General features: G+C 45.0%; 1 protein-coding gene across 4 annotated transcripts in view; it reads right to left on the reverse strand.

Moving 5' to 3' along the window:
- Positions 1 to 21,174, reverse strand: part of USP47 (ubiquitin specific peptidase 47) — a 1,494,847-nt gene that overhangs the window by 489,484 nt on the left and 984,189 nt on the right. For all 4 annotated transcript variants that reach the window (XM_086955947.1, XM_086955945.1, XM_086955948.1 and 1 more), the window contains one exon: positions 11,107 to 11,881. In XM_086955947.1, the coding sequence (XP_086812073.1) occupies positions 11,107 to 11,881 (775 nt within the window). The remainder of the gene's footprint in view (positions 1 to 11,106; positions 11,882 to 21,174) is intronic.

Consider the following 21,174-nt stretch of genomic DNA (forward strand, 5'->3'; position numbering starts at 1 on the left):
ATTTTCAATGTGAAATTATAGCTGCACATCCTCAGACACGGGCTAACACGAGAGCAAATATAAAGAGGAAAAGAACAGAGACTACAGATAAGGGGAGAAACCCTAAAGTATTGAAAATTACTCAGATAACAATTTCGACGCCAGGGCCGTCTGCGAGTACAACGCCATTATCATCGGATGTCGATTCTCTGCTCGACATCCGAACGAGCCCACATGGTAACGGGGTAATTAACTCTAATCCTATCCCTCAGCAAGTTGGAGGATCAGTCATACAGAAAGAGCAAGTTGTAAGATCATTAATCCTCCCACTCCTGGGGAGGATAAAGGAGGTAAACGAAAGGTTAGAGAGATTCGAACAAACGACTTTAGATAACTTCTTTATTCTAAAAAACCTGTTAAAAGCTGAGGCAAAAGAAATAACGAAAAAGGCCACCGTTCCTTTAAAAGAAACTATAATGACACCAGCGGCTGTAACTAGTGAAGCTGCCATACAACCCCTTTGTGCCGCTAGGGCACCTAGCTCTAGACAAATGTCCCGAAGGATCCAATAGCAAAACAAATAGATCCAAGTCGGGGAAGGTAACTAGCCACAAAAGTACAATTAAAGAGAAGGGCAATAACAATAGTAATTTAAAGCCATTGTTGGCCACTGTTGACTTACCACCAGAGCCCTTACCTTATGTGGTTTTCCTTACTGGCGTTCCCGAATTGAAGAGCGGAATAGTCGAATCCTACCAACAATTAAAAAATAAAGTGACATTCTGGCTAAACAGGAATAGGTCGCTCCCAAGAGATATGAATGGGGAAGTCCTGTTTGCCAGAAGAGTTCACTGGGCAGGCACAAGATCTAAGGATATACCCGGGAATACAATCATTGTAAACTTTAGCGATAACCACGTAGTGAGGTACATCTGCAATGAAAGACACCCTATGGACAGGAGTGGAATTGGTACGCAAAATCTAACCTCTTTCTACAATCTGGAGGCTGCTCCATCACTGATCAACCGCCTTGAAGGGGGGGGGTTCAGGAAGGGGCAGCGGGTTGACTAAATACTAATTTCACAGTGGCCACAAATAATCATTTTGCAGAGCTATATGGGCTAGAGGAGGTGGATTGACTGGGAGCAGAAGAAGGGTGGAACTTAGGAGTCACAGGGGTAGCAGCCTTAAAGCGAGCGGACCCCTTTATAATTATTAGTGACCAAGAAATGACTAAGCAAGGCACACCAGACCTGATTTTTAACAACGAACCGTTTGAAACAAGGAGTTTGAGGAATAGTAATAGAACACACAGTAAAGATGGGCCCACTAATCTTGAGTGGGATGTGAAAACCATAGGTAAACATTTGGAAGGCTCAAGTTTGATTGAGCTTGCAACATCAGGAAATGCTGACCCCAACATAGTAATGATTCCAGGAACGCAGAACACAGAAAGTAACATATCGGGCATTGGGTTACAAGGTGATGTTCATTTAACGTCTTGGAACATTGCAGGTATAAGGAAAAATCTGAGCAATCCCGCATGGCACGATTATATCGAAAGCAGGGATATTATCTTACTCCAAGAAACGTGGGGTGTGGAAAATCACTTTAAAATAGGTTACAGATCTTTTTATATACCTGCAGTCAACTTGAATAAAGGAAGACTGTCTGGTGGTCTGTTAATCTGGTTAAAGATCACACTTGGAATTAACTATAAAAAAATAGATTGTAATAGCCCTGATATCCTGGCCATAAAATTCAAAAATACTAATAACAAAGAAGTCTGTATCATTAATATCTATAACAGACCTATGTCTTCACATAAGGAATCAGAGACTACAGCTCAATTGGATGCCATTATTTCCAGATTTGATCATAAGATCATGATGATCATAGGGGGTGATTTTAACCGGAGCTTTGAACCTCTATTGGGGCCTAGAAAATATCACGGAGCTGGAAGACAATGCTAATAGCATTCCTGGTGCTGAGTCCAGCTCATCAGTACCGTGTTCAAAAGCCGCACTCCAATTATTACGTCTGAAAGTGGGACATGGCCTGCGTTCTTGTAATGGCCGTTTGCCGTCAGACTCCCGAGAAAACCTACTTTTAGACGTGGCAGTTGTGCCAGTTATTTGGACTACATAATGGTCTCAATAACTCTGTGGCCAAGGACGATAGATTTGGGGGTAGTTGACCGTACAGAGAGTGACCACTATCCTCTTAACTTGACCCTTTCAAAGTCAAAGTCATTATTCATGATGCCTGCAGAGGGGATATCCCACTCCAAAAGTATGAGTATTGATCCCCTTATGTCTAATAATCGCAGAGCATTGAAGTGGCCTGCAGTTCTGGGAAATGACTCCACTATTAAGAAAATGTATGAGCTTTATGTGAAGTTAATGTCCCCATTAGATGTCAACTCAGCTGAGAAACCACTAATAGTAGAAGTCCATGGAAGAATGACACTGGGGCTTAGCGAGATACTCACCAAGGTAGCTAAATGGGCAAATACTGGACAAAGCAAGCCACTGAAACATTGGACATGGAATAACAAAACATGCCGCCATGCCAAATCAGAATTGATAGAAGCTATAAAAGGGAAAGATATAGTAGCCGTAAAAGGAAAAAGAATGGAATATAAAAAGTGTTAGTAACGGCTAAAAAGGGTTGGGATGAAAAAGTATGGTCAGAACTGTTGGAATCATGTAAATCAAAAGATCAATCCACATTCTGGGGTCTTATAGCCAGGGGAAAGAAAGAGGGCACACCATCCAGGGACCTGTTTTTAGAAGCAAACGTCTGGGTCACACATTTCTCTACATTATACTCTTACGATGGAAATGATCAAACGGGTAATGAAGAAGATGTAGGAGTAAATGTAAGAGGGACACCCCTATCGTTTAGTATGGCATATACTATATCAGCCATCAATGCTATTGAATCAGGGAAAGCATCAGGTCCGGACAAGATTCCGGGGGATCTCTGGAAACATGAGAATAAGTTATGGGCCCCGTATATTAATCTACTTAGCAATGAAATTGCAAGAGGAGCGCCAATCCCTGAGACATGGAGGGGTGCTGAAATTGTGACTATTTTTAAAAAGGGGGACAGATTGAACCCAGCACACTATAGACCGATCAGTCTGATTGACGTCCTGCAAAAAGTTTATGCTCGCCAACTTTTAAGTAAGCTAAATGACTGGATCCAAGAGAACTCTATTTTAACTAAGTACCAGGCTGGTTTTAGAGAGAAGATTAGCACTGTCGATCAGGTTTTTAGATTTTTATGTTGAATTTGGAAATAAATAAATGTAAGGAACTCTCGCCTTTACGTGGCTTTTGTTGACCTCAGACCGGCCTTCGATCTTGTTCCCAGGGACAAGCTGTGGACAAGATTAAAGAACCAGGGTGTCCCTATTAAAATAATTGAACAAATTGTTAGGCTCCACGAGGCCAACTATGCTAGGGTAAGGTGGGGTCCCAATGGGGAACTATCAGAGCACAAAGACATAAAAAGAGGTATAAGGCAAGGCTGCGTGCTGGCGCCAACTCTTTTTTCTTTGTGTGTAAATGATATACCGACAACCCTCTTGGGCTTCGAGCATGACTTTCCCAAGTTGGGTGGCCAAGCAGTGCCAGCCTTGCTATTTGCTGACGATACTATTTTAATCTCCCAGGCCCCAAGAGGACTGCAGAATTTGCTCGACAAATTCCAATCCTATTGTGTGGATAAAAAGTTGGAGATTAATTCGTCCAAAACAAAGTTCATGGCAATTAGTCCCCATAAGAGTTTAAAAAAACTTAATTACTGTTAATGATGAAATGATCGAGCATGTGCAGAGTTTTAATTATCTGGGTATTACTTTGGATGTAAAAATGAATTGGAATCCACAAATTGATAAATCTAAAACAATTCTGATACATAATTTAGCACCCATAGCCAAAAGGTACAGGAATAGTTATTCTAGAGCTGTATCTCCCGCACTGGAGCTGTTTAGGTATAAGGCTCAATCTGCCACACTTTATGGTGCAGAATTATGGGGCCATGTTGCCAAAAAAGCCTTTTCAGTGCATGAAAATACTTTTTTTAGACAATTGTTAGCAGTACCACACCGCACACCTCTTATTCCATTCTTCCTTGACCTAGATATACATCGCTCTGATGATCATGCCATCTTACGTCCATTATTATATTGGATTAGTCTGTGGGCAACGGACAAACTAATTGACTATAGAGAAGCTTTAAAAGAAATTATGACAATAAGGAACACAACCTGGTTGTTGTGGGTGGCCCATATTGAGAACTGGTTCTTCAAACTGGGGTTATACCATTATTGGACAGACCCAGGATCCCTGACCCTGACTTGTAAAAAGTTACTGCGAGAAAGGTTTTGGGATTGTGTCCAAAACTCCACAACACACAATTCGAAAACTTGAGTTCTGACACTGAAATTTCTTGAAGTTAAAAGTGAAAGTAGCTTTGAAAGTCTTATGGACGAAATACTGCCAGTTATGGCAAATACCTTGTATCTAAACTTTCTTTATGGCATTCTCCATATTAAAGCTAACACAGTGAAATGGGCATGTAACAAGGGTCGTATAGGAGATGTTTCGCTTGAAAATTGCGAGTTGTGCAACATGGGCACAAGGGAGGATGAGGCCCATGTCATATTTCTCTGCCCAGCATACCAACATAGTAGGAAGAAGTGGCTAAAACCCATTTGTCGCCACCTAGGATTCAGACGTATTAAGGAGGCAGAAAGAGTGTTTAAATCTGATACTACACAGACAATTGTATTTAGTTTAAGCCGATACCTTTTTGCTGTAGCAATAGTACGAAGAAAACGAGGTCTGAAATTCTAACAGTGTAGAGGACAGGGTAAGTCATCAGTCACAAAAAAATGAGCGATGTTAATACGATTTTGGCTTAGTGGTGGATATGAAATTGAATCATTTCTACATCTAAATCTTGTTATATGGAATGGATTAAATACCTTTTAAAATATTTTTATTTTTTTAACATGTTTTTATTATTGTTAATAATATTAACCAATATTAGCACCTGGTTTTTACTAATATTTATGTATGTTTATATTTGTCGTAAAACTTTAAACAGTGTACTTTTCATGCATTTAGCGAACTAGGGACCGACTGATTGTAATAGTGGACTAAGAATTTTAAACTGTCTGGTTTGGTTAGCTCCCCCTAGAAAAATGTTGCACTTTTTCATATGACCCCCCTTTCTTTTCTATGGCCTGCCATTAATTGGAAACTGAAACTGATACTATTGGTACTATTTGTTTTTAGAGTTTGTATTGTTTTATATGTCAATGACTCTTTTATGGTTTGTTTAACTGAAATAAAGATTTGAATTGAATTGAATTGATATTGTGGTCTTTAGGCTTCACCTGCCAGGATCACCTGATACACCATGGAAAAGTACTAGAGGCTCTGAGAAGTGCAGGCCTCACCATCAAGGCAAGCAAGTGCCAGAGAGGACAGGGCAAGGTTGTATCCTTGGGCCACCTTGTTGGTGGAGGTCAGGTTCAACCCTTACAGCCCAAGATCCAGACCATTCTGGACTGGGTGGCTCCAACAACCGAGACTCAAGTCAGGGCCCTCCTCTGCTTGACTGTGTACTACAGGAAGTTTGTAAAGAATCATGGCACGATTGTCACACCGCTCACATAACTGACCTCCAAATGAATGCCCAAAAAGATTAACTGGGCAGTGAGTGGTCAAAAGGCTTTAGACACTCTGAAGCAAGCAATATGCTCTGTACCGGTTCTGAAAGCTCCAGATTATGCTATTACAAGTAATTAATTGGGCAGACAGATGTCTCTGAACATGGTATAGGAGCGGTTCTATCCCAAATAAAAGACACGGTCAAGACTGGCTAGTGGCTTTCATCAATACAAGGCTCCTCCTCAGTGAACAGCTTGGAGTGCCACTGAGAAGGAAACCTTTGCTGTGGTCTGGTCCCTGAAGAAGATGAGACCATACCTGTTTTGCTCTCACTTTCTTGGTCAGACCTCTCAGATGGTCACTGCAAATAAAAGGTCAAAATTCCAAACTGCTAAGGTGGTCCATATCCCTACAGGGAATGGACTTTGATGTGGAACACAGACGTGGGACTGCCCATGCAAATGTAAATGGTCTTTCAGGTTCTGCAACTTAGACAATGAATACTCTCTAGGGGAAGGATAGTCTCATCCGCTTTTATTTCTGGTGGGATTGGGGAGGGGCGCGGGGGCTCATGTAGTAAAGTGCCTCTTTTCTACATGGTTAGACCCCACTTTCAGCTTGAAAATGATGATATTTTGACTGCAAGTGCAGAGGGTCCCTGCCAAATTCAGCACCCCTTGTAAGCCCCATGTAAATCGTACTCCTGGTACCTAGGGCATTGGCACTGAAGAGGGACCCTAAGGGAAGCAGCAGTAATTGTCCCACCCTAGTTCCTCTCACAAAGGCCATACACCCTGCCATCGCAGACTGAGTGCCTTGGTGCAGACAAAACCGAAGAGTCGACATGACGCACATCCCTGTGTGCCATGCCTACGGACAATGCTTGGGATATAGGTGAGGTACCCCTCTGGCAGGCCTCATAGACCTAAGGCAGGATGCACTATAGGATATATCTGCATGAGCTGATATAGCCCTGCAATATCCATGTTGATTCTTTGATAAACTAAATGTACAGGGAAGCCATTGAGTACATTGGCAGAACACTGATCATGAGTTCTCCAGCTCCATGATGGCTTTACTGTATTACAGGATGTCTGGTACCAAACATCTCATCTTAATAAAACTACACCTGATTCCAGAGTCAGATTTATTCAAAATTGCATAGAGAGGAACCCTTGGTGCAGTCACTGACAGGTCTAAGCCAGCCCGTCACCACCAGAAATCTGACCTTATGGGGTGTGCACCAGCAAGCTCAGAGGTTGAGAACTAAGCCTGTCCTGGGGGGAGATGTTCACACCTTCCTCTGGTCAGGAAGAGCCATCTGTGGTGGGAAGCTTCACAGGCCTAGCTGCCTTCGAAACATGACCCCAGCCCCTCCTGATAGAAGTAGCTGCGCCCCCACCCCTCCTGTCCTCAACCCCATTTGGTGGAAAAACCTAGAAAGAATAGGAGGTGTGCTACTCTCTGCCAACTCCATCCCTCAGGTGCTGGAGGAGAGGTGAAGCAATTTTTTCAGTGGCCACCTTTGTGAAGATGGTGGGGCTTCTCCAATCAGGGCTAGGGCTATGTCCCCCTCCCACAGGAGGTGGGCATAATAGAGGGTGTAGACACCTCAGGTAAGGGGTCCATTGGCCACAACCTATCATTCCCTTGTAAACACCCCTAAAATGAGTATTTAGGAGGCATCCCCACAACCTGAACTTAGATTCAATAGGCACAAGAAGACAACAAACGAAGAAATGCTGTTGGGCCGAGAACACCAGACCCTGTGGTGGACATTCGGCGCAACCTCCTGCCTGCCACTACAGAACTTGACAACCGTCATCCTCCAGCTCGTCTCGCCACTGTGTAGCCTCCACAAACCCCGGAGTGTCATTAGCACTTTGCAAACTGCCAAAGGGCTCCATCGATACAGATGTACTATCTCTCTGCTGGTCTAGTATCGTCCAGCTTCTCAGCCCGACCAACATATAGTCCCAGCAAAAGTCCTTCCATGCTCTGGAGAGTCAGCTCAACCTCTACACCAGGCCTTGAGGCCCCAGGACCTAATGAAGTCAAAAGACACCAATACCCTGGGTACAGGACCTCTTGCTGTAAAAACCTACACAGCTGAGTCTAGGAACTTTACAGCGAGCCAGCATCTGACCGGGAATTTCAGGATCCGGAGATCCACCTCAGCAGCTCCAGAATCTTAGCTCTAAGGAGCCAGCCCCCTATCTACGAGGTTCTTCTTTGCACGCCTTTGCAGTGCTGGACATCTTCACTACAACCAGCCTGCCCGGCCGGTGCATCTTCTAACCAGCTGTGCTCCGGAGGAGCCAAGGACATTTGCAACCTCTGCAGTCCCAGGAGAGCTCTCGGACTTGTCTGCAAGTCCCGATATACTTTTAAAGGTGGCCCCCTTCCTTCATAGCGCGCCAACTACAATGTCCCTTTGGGCCAGATGTAGGAGCACTAATACCGGTCGGAAACGTCCGATTTCGGCCGTTTCCGACCGGTATTAGGGTTTTCAGATGTAGGGGCTTAAAAATACAGAATCGGTATATTTACCGATTCGGTAAATTACCGAATCGGTATTTATACAGATTCTGTAATTACAAATGTAGGTAGCACAGTTTACAGTGCCGCAGGCCCTTAAGAGTCGGTATTTTACCACACAATACTATTGTGTGGTGAAAATACCGAATTCAGGTGTGCATGCACATCTGTGCATGCACACCTGTGCAATGTGACACACAGACATGCCCTTAGGGCATGTATGTGTGCCACATTGCACACAAGCCTGTACTTGGGGTGCTAGAGGGTGTCAAAGTGACACCCCCTGCACCCTTGCAGGATTCGGTATTTACCGATTCTGTAAATACAGAATCGGTGTTTTCCATTGATTCCTATGGGCTTCAAAGCCCATAGGAATCAATGGGAAATACCGATTCTGTATTTACAGAATCGGTAAATACCGAATTTTACAGATTCGGTAATTCAGATTTTAAAATTACCTACATCTGCCCCCTTCCCATTTACAGACTCTTAAATACCGAATCGGTAAAATTCGGTATTTAAGAGTCTGTAAATGGGAATTACTTACATCTAGCCCTTTGTTTCTTGTTTCCAGAGATCCCGAGAACTTGGCCTTGCCACTTTGCACCTTGCCCCTGAACCTTCAAATTTCAAAAAGAGTAACGTAACCACACAATAACTAGACTGCATTGCTTTTTCCAATTGCCTTTTTCCTTCCATAGGAAATGCACTGTGCATAATTGTGACCAACTATAGATATTGTGCCCAACTATAGATGTTTCGTTTACTATGATTTTCTCGTATTGCGAATATTATTTACCTTGTTCCAGAAGTTCTTGGTCTAAAACATATTAGGTTAGTAAGTACTACTTATAGGTTATTATGCACCCAAGTAGCCTAGGTTCATATGTTTAGAGCCTCTATGGTCTCTAAAAGATCCATGGCGCTTCTTCAGGACCAGGAGGGTTAGCCTACCTCACAATTTAAACATAATGAGCGGTCCCCCTTTATAAGGGAGGTACCTACTTTTTGTGGTTAAAATAATCATCCAACCAAGAGAGGATGACTAAAGAGAAGTATCAAACAGCAACAATATAAAGATTGTGTGTCTGATATAGGACATCCTTATGAACCAGACAGTCCTTATTTGTGGACCATAATGATGCATATCACAGAACTGTATTATATGAGGATAATTCTGTGGGTTACTGCTTTTGCCACAGATATCCTTTTGTTACTTGTAGTTCAGCCCCACCAGGAGCGAAGCTGTGTCGGGGTGCTGTGCTTTGCTTAGAAATAACATGTGAGTTTAAAAGCACCTGCGACTTATGTGCCCAACAATTTCCAGGCAACAATAAAAATGTCAAGCATAACTCTGATGATTAATGTTCCCGCTGCAGAGAGATCAGAGTTTTGTCTAGTGACAGTTTTGATTCACCCTAAAGTAGCTCAGAACACCGCCAGCATATAACAGAATTGTATTTTACGTGGATCAGCTCAGTGAGTTACTGCTTTTGTATCAGGGCACTAGGTTAGTGACCCTCCACTTCAGGTATTTTGAAGGAGTGTTAAGATCTTCTTAGAGTTCCTCGTTGCTCAAATGGGTGTAATTTCTGGTATTTATATGTTTTCCTCATTCCTCATTTCTTGATTTGGTTTGCTAGGAAGTGTCACAACTAGTCGTTGAAATGTCACTCAATTATACTGAAAATATTAAAATGTCACACATTGCAATCTAAAACCTTGGCAGCTATGAAACTGTCAAGTGTTTGCAGGAGGGGAACTTCAAGTTGGTGTTTGATATGAGACCAGGATCTGAGATCATTAGAAGAATAAATCAGATTTTGACTTTTGGAAGTAAGGGGCCACTGTAAACAAGATAAACTTGCCAATAACAAGGAAAATAGCAGCTGAGGAAGAAAGCCTCAGCAAGGCGATAAAAATACAAGCGTGGGCAAGAAAATCTAGTTCTGGAGTAATGTAATGTATTTGATAATATTAGTATATGTATCACCGTACAGGTTTTTTCACTTAGAAGTTATTACATTACTCCAGTACTTGATTTTCTTGTCCACGCTTGTATTTTTATCGCCTTGTTGAGGCTTTCTTCCCCAACTGAAAAATCTGATTTTGACCATAGTGACTGGATGCGGAAAGGCTTGCCTTTAGCACGCCTCCTGGGCGTGTCCTCTTTGCCACCATCATTTTGTGGGCTCAGAACTCTTACAGACTCCACCCACCTACAATCTGATAGGTTTTCCCCCAGCCAATTAAATTAAGTTAGCAAGTCTGAACGCACAAAGTAAGAAATTAAGGAACCAAACAATTTGCTCTCTAATCAGCAAAGGTGACATTTCAGCAAGTAAGTGCAAATTCAGGCTAAAACAAGTTAAAAGCAGGCTAAAAGCAATTGAGAGGTCTCTACCTCTAGTGAGCGCGCCCACGCTGCCACCATCTTTTTTTGGGCTTGGAGCTCTTGCAGACTCTGCCCACCTAAAGCTACCAAACAATTTTCAACCCCCAAATTATCAGCGATATGTGCAATTTCAGCAGGTAAGTACACATTCATGTGTTGTTTTAAAACAATACCTCAAATTGAGGATCCAATAATCAAATGTTGTACCTACCATTCCAAATACAACATATGCTTTCATGTTTATGTCCAATGAACACTCTTGCATGCCTCAACAACAGTCATGCTGTAGTTATTATGCTCAAGCTTGCACCACTTACAATAGACCAAAGGCACCAAACAATTCAAAGAAAAAAGAGTAACTACATCCACTAATTCAACATGATACACGACAGAAAACAGTCTGCAGCAAAAAAAAAAGTTTTGGATGATTGGACATTGCACAAGAGCTATTAATAATGAACACACATATATATTTAAATTAAGCATGCTAAAGGCAAGTATACATACTTCTTTGTTTTTCTCCTGATCCAGCTTCACCAGAAATAGCATCAGCCTTGAAATACATATATTGTGCTTCTTCTCTACTTTTGCCACTCTCATCATATTCACTGTCTGTTCCAGAATCCTCCTCTGCGGTATCCCAAGTCTCTTTTTTGCCTTCATTTGCTTTGGATCGCCTACTGCTTGTGATGCTGTGGGAGTCTAGCCCATTGGCCAAGGGGATCGGGGCACTGTCTGCATTGCATAATGTGTCACTACTATGACTAGAACTCAGAATATCGCTGTCCACAGAGCTTGTACTTCTGTCATTATTTACATCAGAGTCTGATCGCTCCTCAGATTGAAAATTATTCTCTGGATCTGTGGATGGAATCCTGTTTTCAAGTTCTCTGGTGTCTGCTGAAGCTGATGCAGAAGAGTCCACCTCATTAAGAGGTGAATAAATATTTTCAAAGTCACTAGTGTCTGTGCTCTTGCTGCTGTCATCATTGTCACCCTCCTCCTGATGTTGCAGTGATAGACTGTTCAGCTTTTCAGTGCTTTGCTCCAGAACAGCATCAACAGATTTAGTGTTAGTAGCTTTAACTCTTTCGCACGTTTCCTCTGTGTTAACTGAATCGCCTCCTGCTAATTGAGTCATGGTCCTATGATGCCCAGGACACCACTCAGGTAATACAATATGAAGTCTGATGGTGTTTGCATGGCGATCTAAAAGTTTCCATAAATTGGAGTCTGTAAAAGCGGTTTGATGATCCAGAGAAGAGGAACTTTCAGCAAATACCTACAAATGTAAACAGTCTATTCAATGTAAGTTCCCACAGTGGTTATAATAAAAAGTAGAAGTATCAAGGAATATTACATTGGAGCACTACTTACTTGAAAAAACATTCAAAATGTTTTGGACTAAAGAATCCTAATATTCTCATCTTAGAGACTCTTACTTTTATAGTCCCAGTTCCCATTTCATCCAGACTTGTGCAGTGGGAGGACAAGAGTGCATTTTGTTTTTTTTACAAAGGATAGGCATGGTTGCCTTTCAAATCCAATCTCACACTCTCATCCTTCCTCTCTCTTTCTCTCTCCCCCTCCCCCGTCATCCCTTCTCTCAAACCCTCAACCAAACCCAAAAATATTTTATAGCGCTATTCAACCTCGATTAATAAAGAACTGTTGGCATAACAGTTTCAAACATAAAACTGGTCAAATTATTTCCTATGTAAAATGAAAGCTACAAAAATCCATTAATGAAAACAAAAGAGTTGGTTCTACAGGCAACTTTATAGAAGTCAAACACAATAATAGGGTAGTCCTAGGATAGTAGGTACAATTTGTCTACGCATCTGTCTGGGGGTAAATATGACAAACAAACTTACTTTCATGAAACGTGTTAAATGTCAGTTTGACATAGGCTCTAAAGTCAAATGAGCCCAAACTATCAAAACCAACATCAGATCTAAGAATGTGTGGAATGGACGAGCCTTGAGCTGAAGGGTGCTTGAACAGAACTTATTCAAAGATGCTGCTTGACCATTAAACTCTAGTAGGAAAAACACTTCTTCCCAGAGTTTCCCATGCTCCAGTACGACCAAGGAAAAATCTGGCAGTTTGGATACGCATACTTACCTTATGGGAAAATAACAGGGGACTATATCCATAAGCAGAAGAATAGTTTCATTTGTCGGGAAAGAGACTCAGGTTTTTCCCCCCCAAACTCAGTGATGTGCTCTGGTGTCAGCAACATTTCAAATGGTGTTTAACTGCTTGACTAGTCTCCTGATTGTCTTTGTAAAGCTCCGGGTGCTGTGTAGGCACAGGAAGGTAAACTAATTAATCGGCTTACATGCTGGTGTAAATCCTTATTAAAAATACTTACTAACACTTAATATACAATATTTAACTTCAATACTCCATCTGAGAGCTAAAAAATACATTACTGTGTTCTATCACATGCAACTCTTAGTTCTCAAAAATAATGAATTTTTTTCGGACCTATAGTAAAGGCTGACTTTATGAATAAGCTATCACACATGCAACGGACTAGATGGTTGGTGCAAACTAACTGAGCTCCGCGCTCTAGACCCACGATGCGGTCAATACCGCCATAATCTGTGCCGCTACGGTCTGTTTATACGGCGGTGAGTGGCACAGATGTACTATACAGCGGCGATTTTCTGAGGATCTGCGTGGGAAGTTGTGTGCTGATTTACGGAAGTGTGCGATGGCCCACGCTGCATGTGAACGCCTGGAGCCCACAGACTCATCTCCGGTGGACTCCGCTGCCGACTGCACGGGGTGGTGGTGGGGCGGGATTTCATGCCCCGATGCCTGACCCTAACGTGTATATACGAGCGATTTGTGCTGGCATTGTGCACCAAGGCGCCACGTAACTGCACCGGGCGCTCTGGTGGAAGCGACCGCCCAGGACCTGTTGCCTGTATCGTGAGGTCGGGCCCTGGAGAGGAAGTGGGCCAGCCATGCTGTAGGTGGCTCTGGAGCCTGCAACCTGCGCTGGAGGCACAGCTGGATAGTGGAAGGGAGTACCCGCGGCCCCCGGACAGCCACATCATGTTTTTAGGTCGAGGACCTAAAGGCTGCGCCTGCACGGTCTCCGTTCGGAGATTTAATGTTTTTGAGTACGGGGCCTGAACCCGCCTCTCTCCTCCATCTCTCCTCCATTGGCTTGCTTCCTAAACGGAGGCCAGCCATTGGAGGAGAGGGGAGTCACTCCAATCAAGCCCAGTCTCTTTCGGATTCGGGGGTGTGTTTTTGGCGTTCTTTCCACCTGTGACGTCATCCGTCACTCAGAAGCCAAGAACACGCCCCCGATTCGGAAATTTTCAGCCGCCATGTTTTTTTGTGCTGTTTTTTTTACTTGTTGTTTGTGCCACCACTTTTACTCACCTACACACCCAAACTGTATCCATGTCATTTACATGTAACTGGTGCAGAGTTTAAAGTGAATGTACAGATCGTTTATAAAGGATTATCAAGTGCAGCGAATAATCTGCGGCCGATCAGTTAGAAGTACATTCTCCGGTTCAGTCCTGCGTGCCAAGTTGTGCTCTCCGCCGCTGGGGCTCGGTGAGCGGCTGAGAGCGCTAGAAGAGGCATTACGATTCACCGTCCCTCCCCCGGTCCCTGTGCGGTTGCAGATAAGGGAAGAGAGAGCCGAGACTGGAGCTCGGAGGAGTGCAGGCTTCGGGTCAGCTGACAAAAGCGGGCAGCGGCGTGTGCTGAGTGCGCTGCCCGCGAGGAGAGCTGGAAATCGGCCAGCGACATTGAGACAAGCTCGCTGCTCATTTTTAGCGGGGCCGAGTAATCGAGGTAAAATACCCTTTCTTATTTCACAGACGCACACTACACAAAACACGTCCCACTGCCTGGAGCGCATATTCACCTCCCGAACGTTAAATGTGGCAAATTACGCGATTTTCACCCTCTTTCCCCTGCTTCATACACACTTTTCCAGGCTTTCCCCCCCCTCCCGCCGTCTTTTGTCAGTTGATAGACACGGCATTAAATTGGATTTTGTGTCCATCATTTTTAAAACATCTCAGGGCCGTTAGCTAAATCGCAACCCCCTTGATTATCCCAAATTACTGCTAGGCTCTGGAGAGGTGAGTAGTTTAGCCAATTATTGGCATTTCAGGCGGATTTGCGGGTGATTAGCTCCTGGTGGAAGCCAGTATCAGTGAGGCCTTTTTATGGAAGCGTCTCGTGTAATTCTTGCAGCGGAGAGGTAAGGAGGGATGCCGCTAATGACAGCCGGGTCACCAGGGTGGTGCAGCCTGTGCGGTGGGCTTTTTGGGTTTAACAAACAGGGCTCCTGCAATAACAAGTGCATCACTCACCCGCCATGCATAATCCCGGCTTTGGAGGATTGCCACAGAGGCTAACAGCTCAATTAAAGTGTAACCCTTAGTACCACCCAGAGCCGGCAGGGGGACAGAAATATCGCCAACAAGACAGACGGGAAGGGAGGGGTGCCGCGATAGAGGCTGTGGCAGCGCGGAGGGCCGGGTCGCAGGCGAGCACTTCATCTGGAGCGGGGAAAGGCCCAGTGAAATAGGAGCGCCTTCTGCCAGTGGAGTACAATGAATGAGCCCTCGATTGGAACATTTTCGCGTCTTCCTGGATAGGTACATCTAACAACCCATTGCTGTGCACGCACCTGTATGTGCCCGTGTAAAAGGTTCTGGCCGGTTGTTATGGAGCAATGAAGCCCCCATGTACAGCTAAACCACGTATCAGGCCTGTGGTATGGAACAACGGCTACCAAATGTAATTAATATTAAGCTGCCTTGATAATTCTATAGCAGAACATTGGCCCTGTGCAGTATTTGTGTGTGCGCATGAGCCTGTGCAGTATTTGTGTGTGCGCATGAGCCTGCGCAGTATTTCTGTGTTTTGTGCATGGGCCTGTGTAGTACTTCTGCAAGTGTGTGAACGTGAGCCTCTGAAGTATTTCTGTAAGTGTGCGTGTGAGCGTGTGTGAAGTGTTTGTGTGTGTGCGTGAGCTTGGGCAGTATTTGTGTGTGTGCGTGACCCTGTGCAGTATTTGTGTGTGCGCGTGAGCCTATGCAGTATTTGTGTGTGCGCGTGAGCCTGTGCAGTATTTGTGTGTGCGCCTGAGCCTGTGCAGTACTTGTGTGTGTACGTGAGCCTGTGCAGTATTTCTGTGTTTTGTGCGCGGGCCTGTGTAGTATTTCTGCAAGTGTGTGAATGTGAGCCTCTGAAGTATTTCTGTAAGTGTGCGTGTGAGCCTGTGTGAAGTGTTTGTGTGTGTGCGTGAGCCTGGAAAGTTTTTGTGTGTGTGCGTGACCCTGTGCAGTATTTGTGTGTGCTCGTGAGCCTATACAGTATTTGTGTGTGCGCGGGAGCCTTTGCAGTATTTGTGTGTGCGCCTGAGCCTGTGCAGTACTTGTGTGCGTACGTGAGCCTGTGCAGTATTTGTGTGTGCGCGTGAGCCTGTGCACTATTTGTGTGTGCGCCTGAGCCTGTGCAGCACTTGTGTGTGTACGGGAGCCTGTGCAGTATTTCTGTGTTTTGTGCGTGGGCCTATGTAGTATTTCTGCAAGTGTGTGAACGTGAGCCTCTGAAGTATTTCTGTCAGTGTGTGCGTGAACCTGTGCAATATTTGAGTAAGTGTGTTCATGCGAGTCATTGCAGTATTTTTATTATCTCTGAAAAGTGCTGGCGATGCAGTGAATTTTTGGGTTCGATGAGGCAGGATCGGGTAAGGCCGTGGGGGAAGATTAGTCCTAAATATGTACTTAAAAATAAGAAGAAAAAGTCAGCAGATACTCATTCTCCCCCAAAAACGAACTGTCCGTGTTCCCATTTTTGTGCCTCTGTGCTCCCCTGTCCATGTTCCAGTTTTTGTGCTGTGTGGGTGGCTTTGTGTGTGTGGCTCTGTGTGGGTGTAAATGCAATAGGTCATGCATTTGCGAGCGATTATGCAATTGGCATTGTAAATGACAATGCCATTTATTTAACGATTAAGCTATTGGCAATGTATATGACAATGCCATTTATTTAACGATTAAGCTATTGGCAATGTATATGACAATGCTATTTAACGATTAAGCTATTGGCAGTGTAAATGACAATGACATTTATTAAACGATTAAGCTATTGGCAATGTAAATGACAATGCCATTTATTTATTATTAAAAAAAAAAAGTCATGAGCAATGCCAATAGCTCTACCTTTAATAATGCCGAGACCATTGCATTGTAAATGCTTGTTACCATACCTGGAGGCCTAAGAAACGACGTTACGAGAGGAAGGAGGCGTTCCTCCCAGGCCTTGAAGACAGGCACAGCGCTGGCCGCATCTTCAGAGTGAGTTCCTGACAAAAAGACAGGGGGCCAGGTGACCCTTCTCTGACTCAGTGATGGGCGTAGGTCCCAAGGGGAAAGGTCCTGCTGGGAGTCGCACGTTTTTTGCCCACTATATCCTGGGGACTATAGGAGCAAACCCTGACAGGATACTGCTCCAGAGGGATGCAGGTGTGATTTAATCTAGGCCTGAGCTGCCCTTCGGGGGCGCAGCACAGGGCGCGAATACCGCAGCAGTGACCTTGTTCTGTGTTTTGTCCCCTGTGAGACACCTGTGGTGGAGACTGCGTCAGCGCCTGCTTGCACCACTCAACTGTACCCTCTCCCCCCCTCTGGATGTTGAAGAGTGGACTGCTCGTGCCCCCCTCAAAGACTGGTTCCGGAGCACACGAGGGGTGAGGCAGGTCCAGTGTAGACTGAAGCTGGAAGGAGCCCTAAAATGAGACTCGCAACCCATTTCCAGGGCACAGCGACCCATCCGCCATACACACAGTGGGATCTCGTCGCTGCCCACGAACTAAGAGGACGTTGACAGGGCTGCACGTGTCGCCCCAAATTCTGATTCTCTCGGGGAACGGCTGAGGATCTGGCAAGACTTGTGGATTGAAGGGACGGGCTCCAACAGGGCCATCCTGGCCAGAGATTCTTATCCCTCGTGGTGGGATCCACAGCTTTGTTTTTACGTGAGTGATGATCCAGCTGTTTCATGGGTCGACATGGTAGTGCGAGCTAACCAGGGTGCATAGCGCCAAGGCACGGTGGGTCTGCACCTCAAAGACGCAGTGACCAGTCAAGTTACTGTGCCAATGACTACCACGGAGGACAAACTGGACAGGTCTTGGAGGCAATTGCAGACCTCAGGCAGGAGCTACGAGGCAGGATCGACGAGGTTGAGCTTGTTGTGGGGCTGCTACGGGAATACCAGCGGAAACTCAGGACCAGTGTGGATGACTCAGAAAATGTCCTGGGAAGCTTGCACCCTGAAGTGAAGGAACTGGAGAACAGGGTACCATCTCTCACCTTCAAAGTTCAGGAACTTAAAGGAAGAACGGAAGATGGAGAAGGGTGGTCCCGCCGCAATAATCTCTACTTCCTGGGGTTCTTGGAAGGGACCGACCTGGTGGACATCTTTGAAGACTGGCTGTCAAAGTCAATTGCGCCTGATCAGCTGTCCATGGGAGTACCGCCTTTTTCAGTAGTGGCAAGCGTGATGAATTACAGAGACAACAAAGCTATAATTCAAGCGACCCGATACACTGGACCAATTCTGTACGAAAACCTTGTGTATACCTATTTCCAGATTACACTGTGGTGGTGCAACGCCACAGAGCTTCTTTCCTTGGCGTTAAGAGGAGATGCCCGTCAGGCTGGCCTTCGCTACTGTCTACTCTTCCATGCCAAATTAAAGGTCGTAGCCAATAACTCCAACTTCTTCTTCACTAAACCCAAAGATGCCTTGGACTGGGTTGAACAGTGCCGGTTCAACAGTACCACTCAGGCCTTGCCTGCTGAACGACTGCGAGGAGACTGCCCCAAAAGGGATCGCCAGTGCCAGAACAGAGGACGCACACCTATACCACTGTGCAGCACCCCCACACCAGCGCAGGTAAGGAAGGACCACACACTGGCCCTAATCAGAGGAACGTCCTGATGGGCCGAGCAGAGCTCTTTAAGCCCAGGCACGGTAGACAATCTATCCGAGACGTATTCCTGTGATTCTGTGGGTAGTGTGGGCTCTGTAGTTCTCCCTGATGCGACGCCGCAGACAGCGGACACTCATCTGAATGCTTGGTTGGCCTTGTTGGTGAACACTGCTTTGGGGGGTGGAGCCCACTGGCTGACTTGAACCAGAGGATCAAAGAGCTGCCGCTTCCCCCTTGTGGGATTGTCCATGCCCCAGTGAAGAGGACTGCATCACTATTAAGGACACTCAGGGCCTAGTCTGAGAGGAGGAGCGGAACCGACCGATATTTGAACTATGTACTTGGCCCAAAAATAGATCAACCACATCCTCCGCTGCCCACTTCACCAGTGATAGCATCTGCTACCTGCCTTACACAATCGCTCACACACTGGTCCCTACAAAATAGTTGACGTACCTTATATCTGGGGGTGAGGGAATACTATCATTACTCTGTCCCACATGATTTACATGTACGACTCAATAGCATCCTCTGCCACACCACTTTCTAAACGTTTTACAGGTGCAGAGTATCTGGGGAAAACATTCTCTAATCACAGCTCCCTACAAGTGCATGTCGTATGGGGGGTCTCCAAGACCCCCAATGCCTACATCGCACCTACAGCCAACCACGCTAGAAGAGATGAGAGAAGTCATAACACACTATTTCGATGAAAACTGGTCTCAGCTACCTCCCGAAAGCTGGACTGTGAAGCGCTTAAAGAACAAGTTACTTACCTTCGGCAACAATATATCTGGTAGAGACAGTCTAGCCGCAGATTCCTTAACTTGTGAATTCTCCCTAGGCGTCAGACTGGATCTGGAAAATGTTCACAGTAGTACCTCCGAAGGCCAGCGGGCGGAGTCGCACAGATCGGCAATGCCGATCACAACTAATGTGATGTCAGCTGAGCCATATAAGTCCCTTCCTACGCGCTGACATCAGTTTTTATGTGAAACCTTAAACGCCAAAACAAGGAGCTACCATAGAAACTGGCGGTGGAAACAGTGTTCCAAAAATAGTAAACTTTACAACAACAAGAGAAATAAGAAGAAAGTTATGAGAATACCAGATATAGGGCCAGATGTAGGTGGCCATTTACCGGCCGGTAACGGCCGATTTCGGCCGTTACCGACCGGTAAAAGCAAATTGAGATGTATGGCCCTGTATTTTACAGAATCGGTAAATTTACCGATCGGTAAATTTACCGATTCTGTAAAATACCGAATCGGTATTGTATCAGATTCGGTAAAATTGATATGTAGGTGGGACTCTTCTGAGTCCCACAAGCATTACAGAATCGGTATTTTACCATCAAATTCTATTTGATGGTAAAATACCGATTCCGGTGTGCATGCACATGTGTACATGCACACCTGTGCCATATGACAGGCAGACCTGCCCTTAGGGCAGGTATGCCTGCCACATGGCACCCGAACCTTTTTTGGGGGTGCTAGAGGGTGTCAAAGTGACACCCCCTGCACCCTTGTCAAAATCGGTATTTACCGATTCGGTAAATACCGACCGGTAATGCCCCATTCATTCCTATGGGCTTCAAAGCCCATAGGAATGAATGGAGCATTACCGGTCGGTATTTACCGAATCGGTAAATACCGATTTTTACCGATTCGGTAAAAGGGAACATCTGGATTCCCTACATACCCACCCCTCACATTTACCTTAATTACCGAATCGGTAAAATTCGGTAATTTTCAGTAATTAACAATCGGTAAATGTTACTTACCTACATCTGGCCCATAGACTTTTAGAAAAAGGCCAATGAATCATTGAAGCACAAGCCATGTCAAACACTACGCAGTGGTGCATAATACTGCTTGCAAGGAAAACACCTCTCACTCCACTGAGCATGTACCAAAGGGAAATGGATGGATTGGAAGACCTATAAGACATGGCCAGCAGCTCTGGTGAGCCCCCCATAACATAAGGCAGAGATTACTGGAGGATAAAAAAACATGGAAGAAAGGGAGGACCACTCCCACACTATAGGTCACTCACCAATGGAAATGAGCGGAATGGTAACAGCAAGACCAGACCTAGAAAGCAACACCAAGGTGTCTGTGGAGTCACACCATTTGTGAGATAGGACACTGTTGTAGAACCCAAGTACTGAAAAGGGGGTAAAACCCTTACCTCACCGGACGTTTGCAGAGAGGGGAGAATGGTGAGTCGTTAGGGAATCTGCGGATAGACTATGTCACTACTTTATACATTGTTACCGAAGGTATGGAACTTGTTCATCTCATAGAGACATCTAGCCGCAGATTACTTAACTTGTGAATTAGATACCATAACGATACTCCCTAGGAGGAGGGTTTGTGAACCAGTCCCACAATAGTTCCAAAGAACACCAGGTTGCCGAGAGTAAAGACTGACCCTCTCCACTGGGGAGCAGATAAAAAAAGAAAGCTAGCTCTTTCATGGAATGTGAGGTAAAGACCACACAAAAAATGCAAACAATAAAGTGTACAAGGAGTATAGCGCACATCCAAGCATAGGCATATTGGCGCTGAAGTACAGATGTCCATTATCAC

This window comes from Lissotriton vulgaris, chromosome 2_1, assembly GCF_964263255.1.
Source record: "Lissotriton vulgaris chromosome 2_1, aLisVul1.2, whole genome shotgun sequence".
In the NCBI taxonomy this organism is placed as follows: domain Eukaryota; kingdom Metazoa; phylum Chordata; class Amphibia; order Caudata; family Salamandridae; genus Lissotriton; species Lissotriton vulgaris.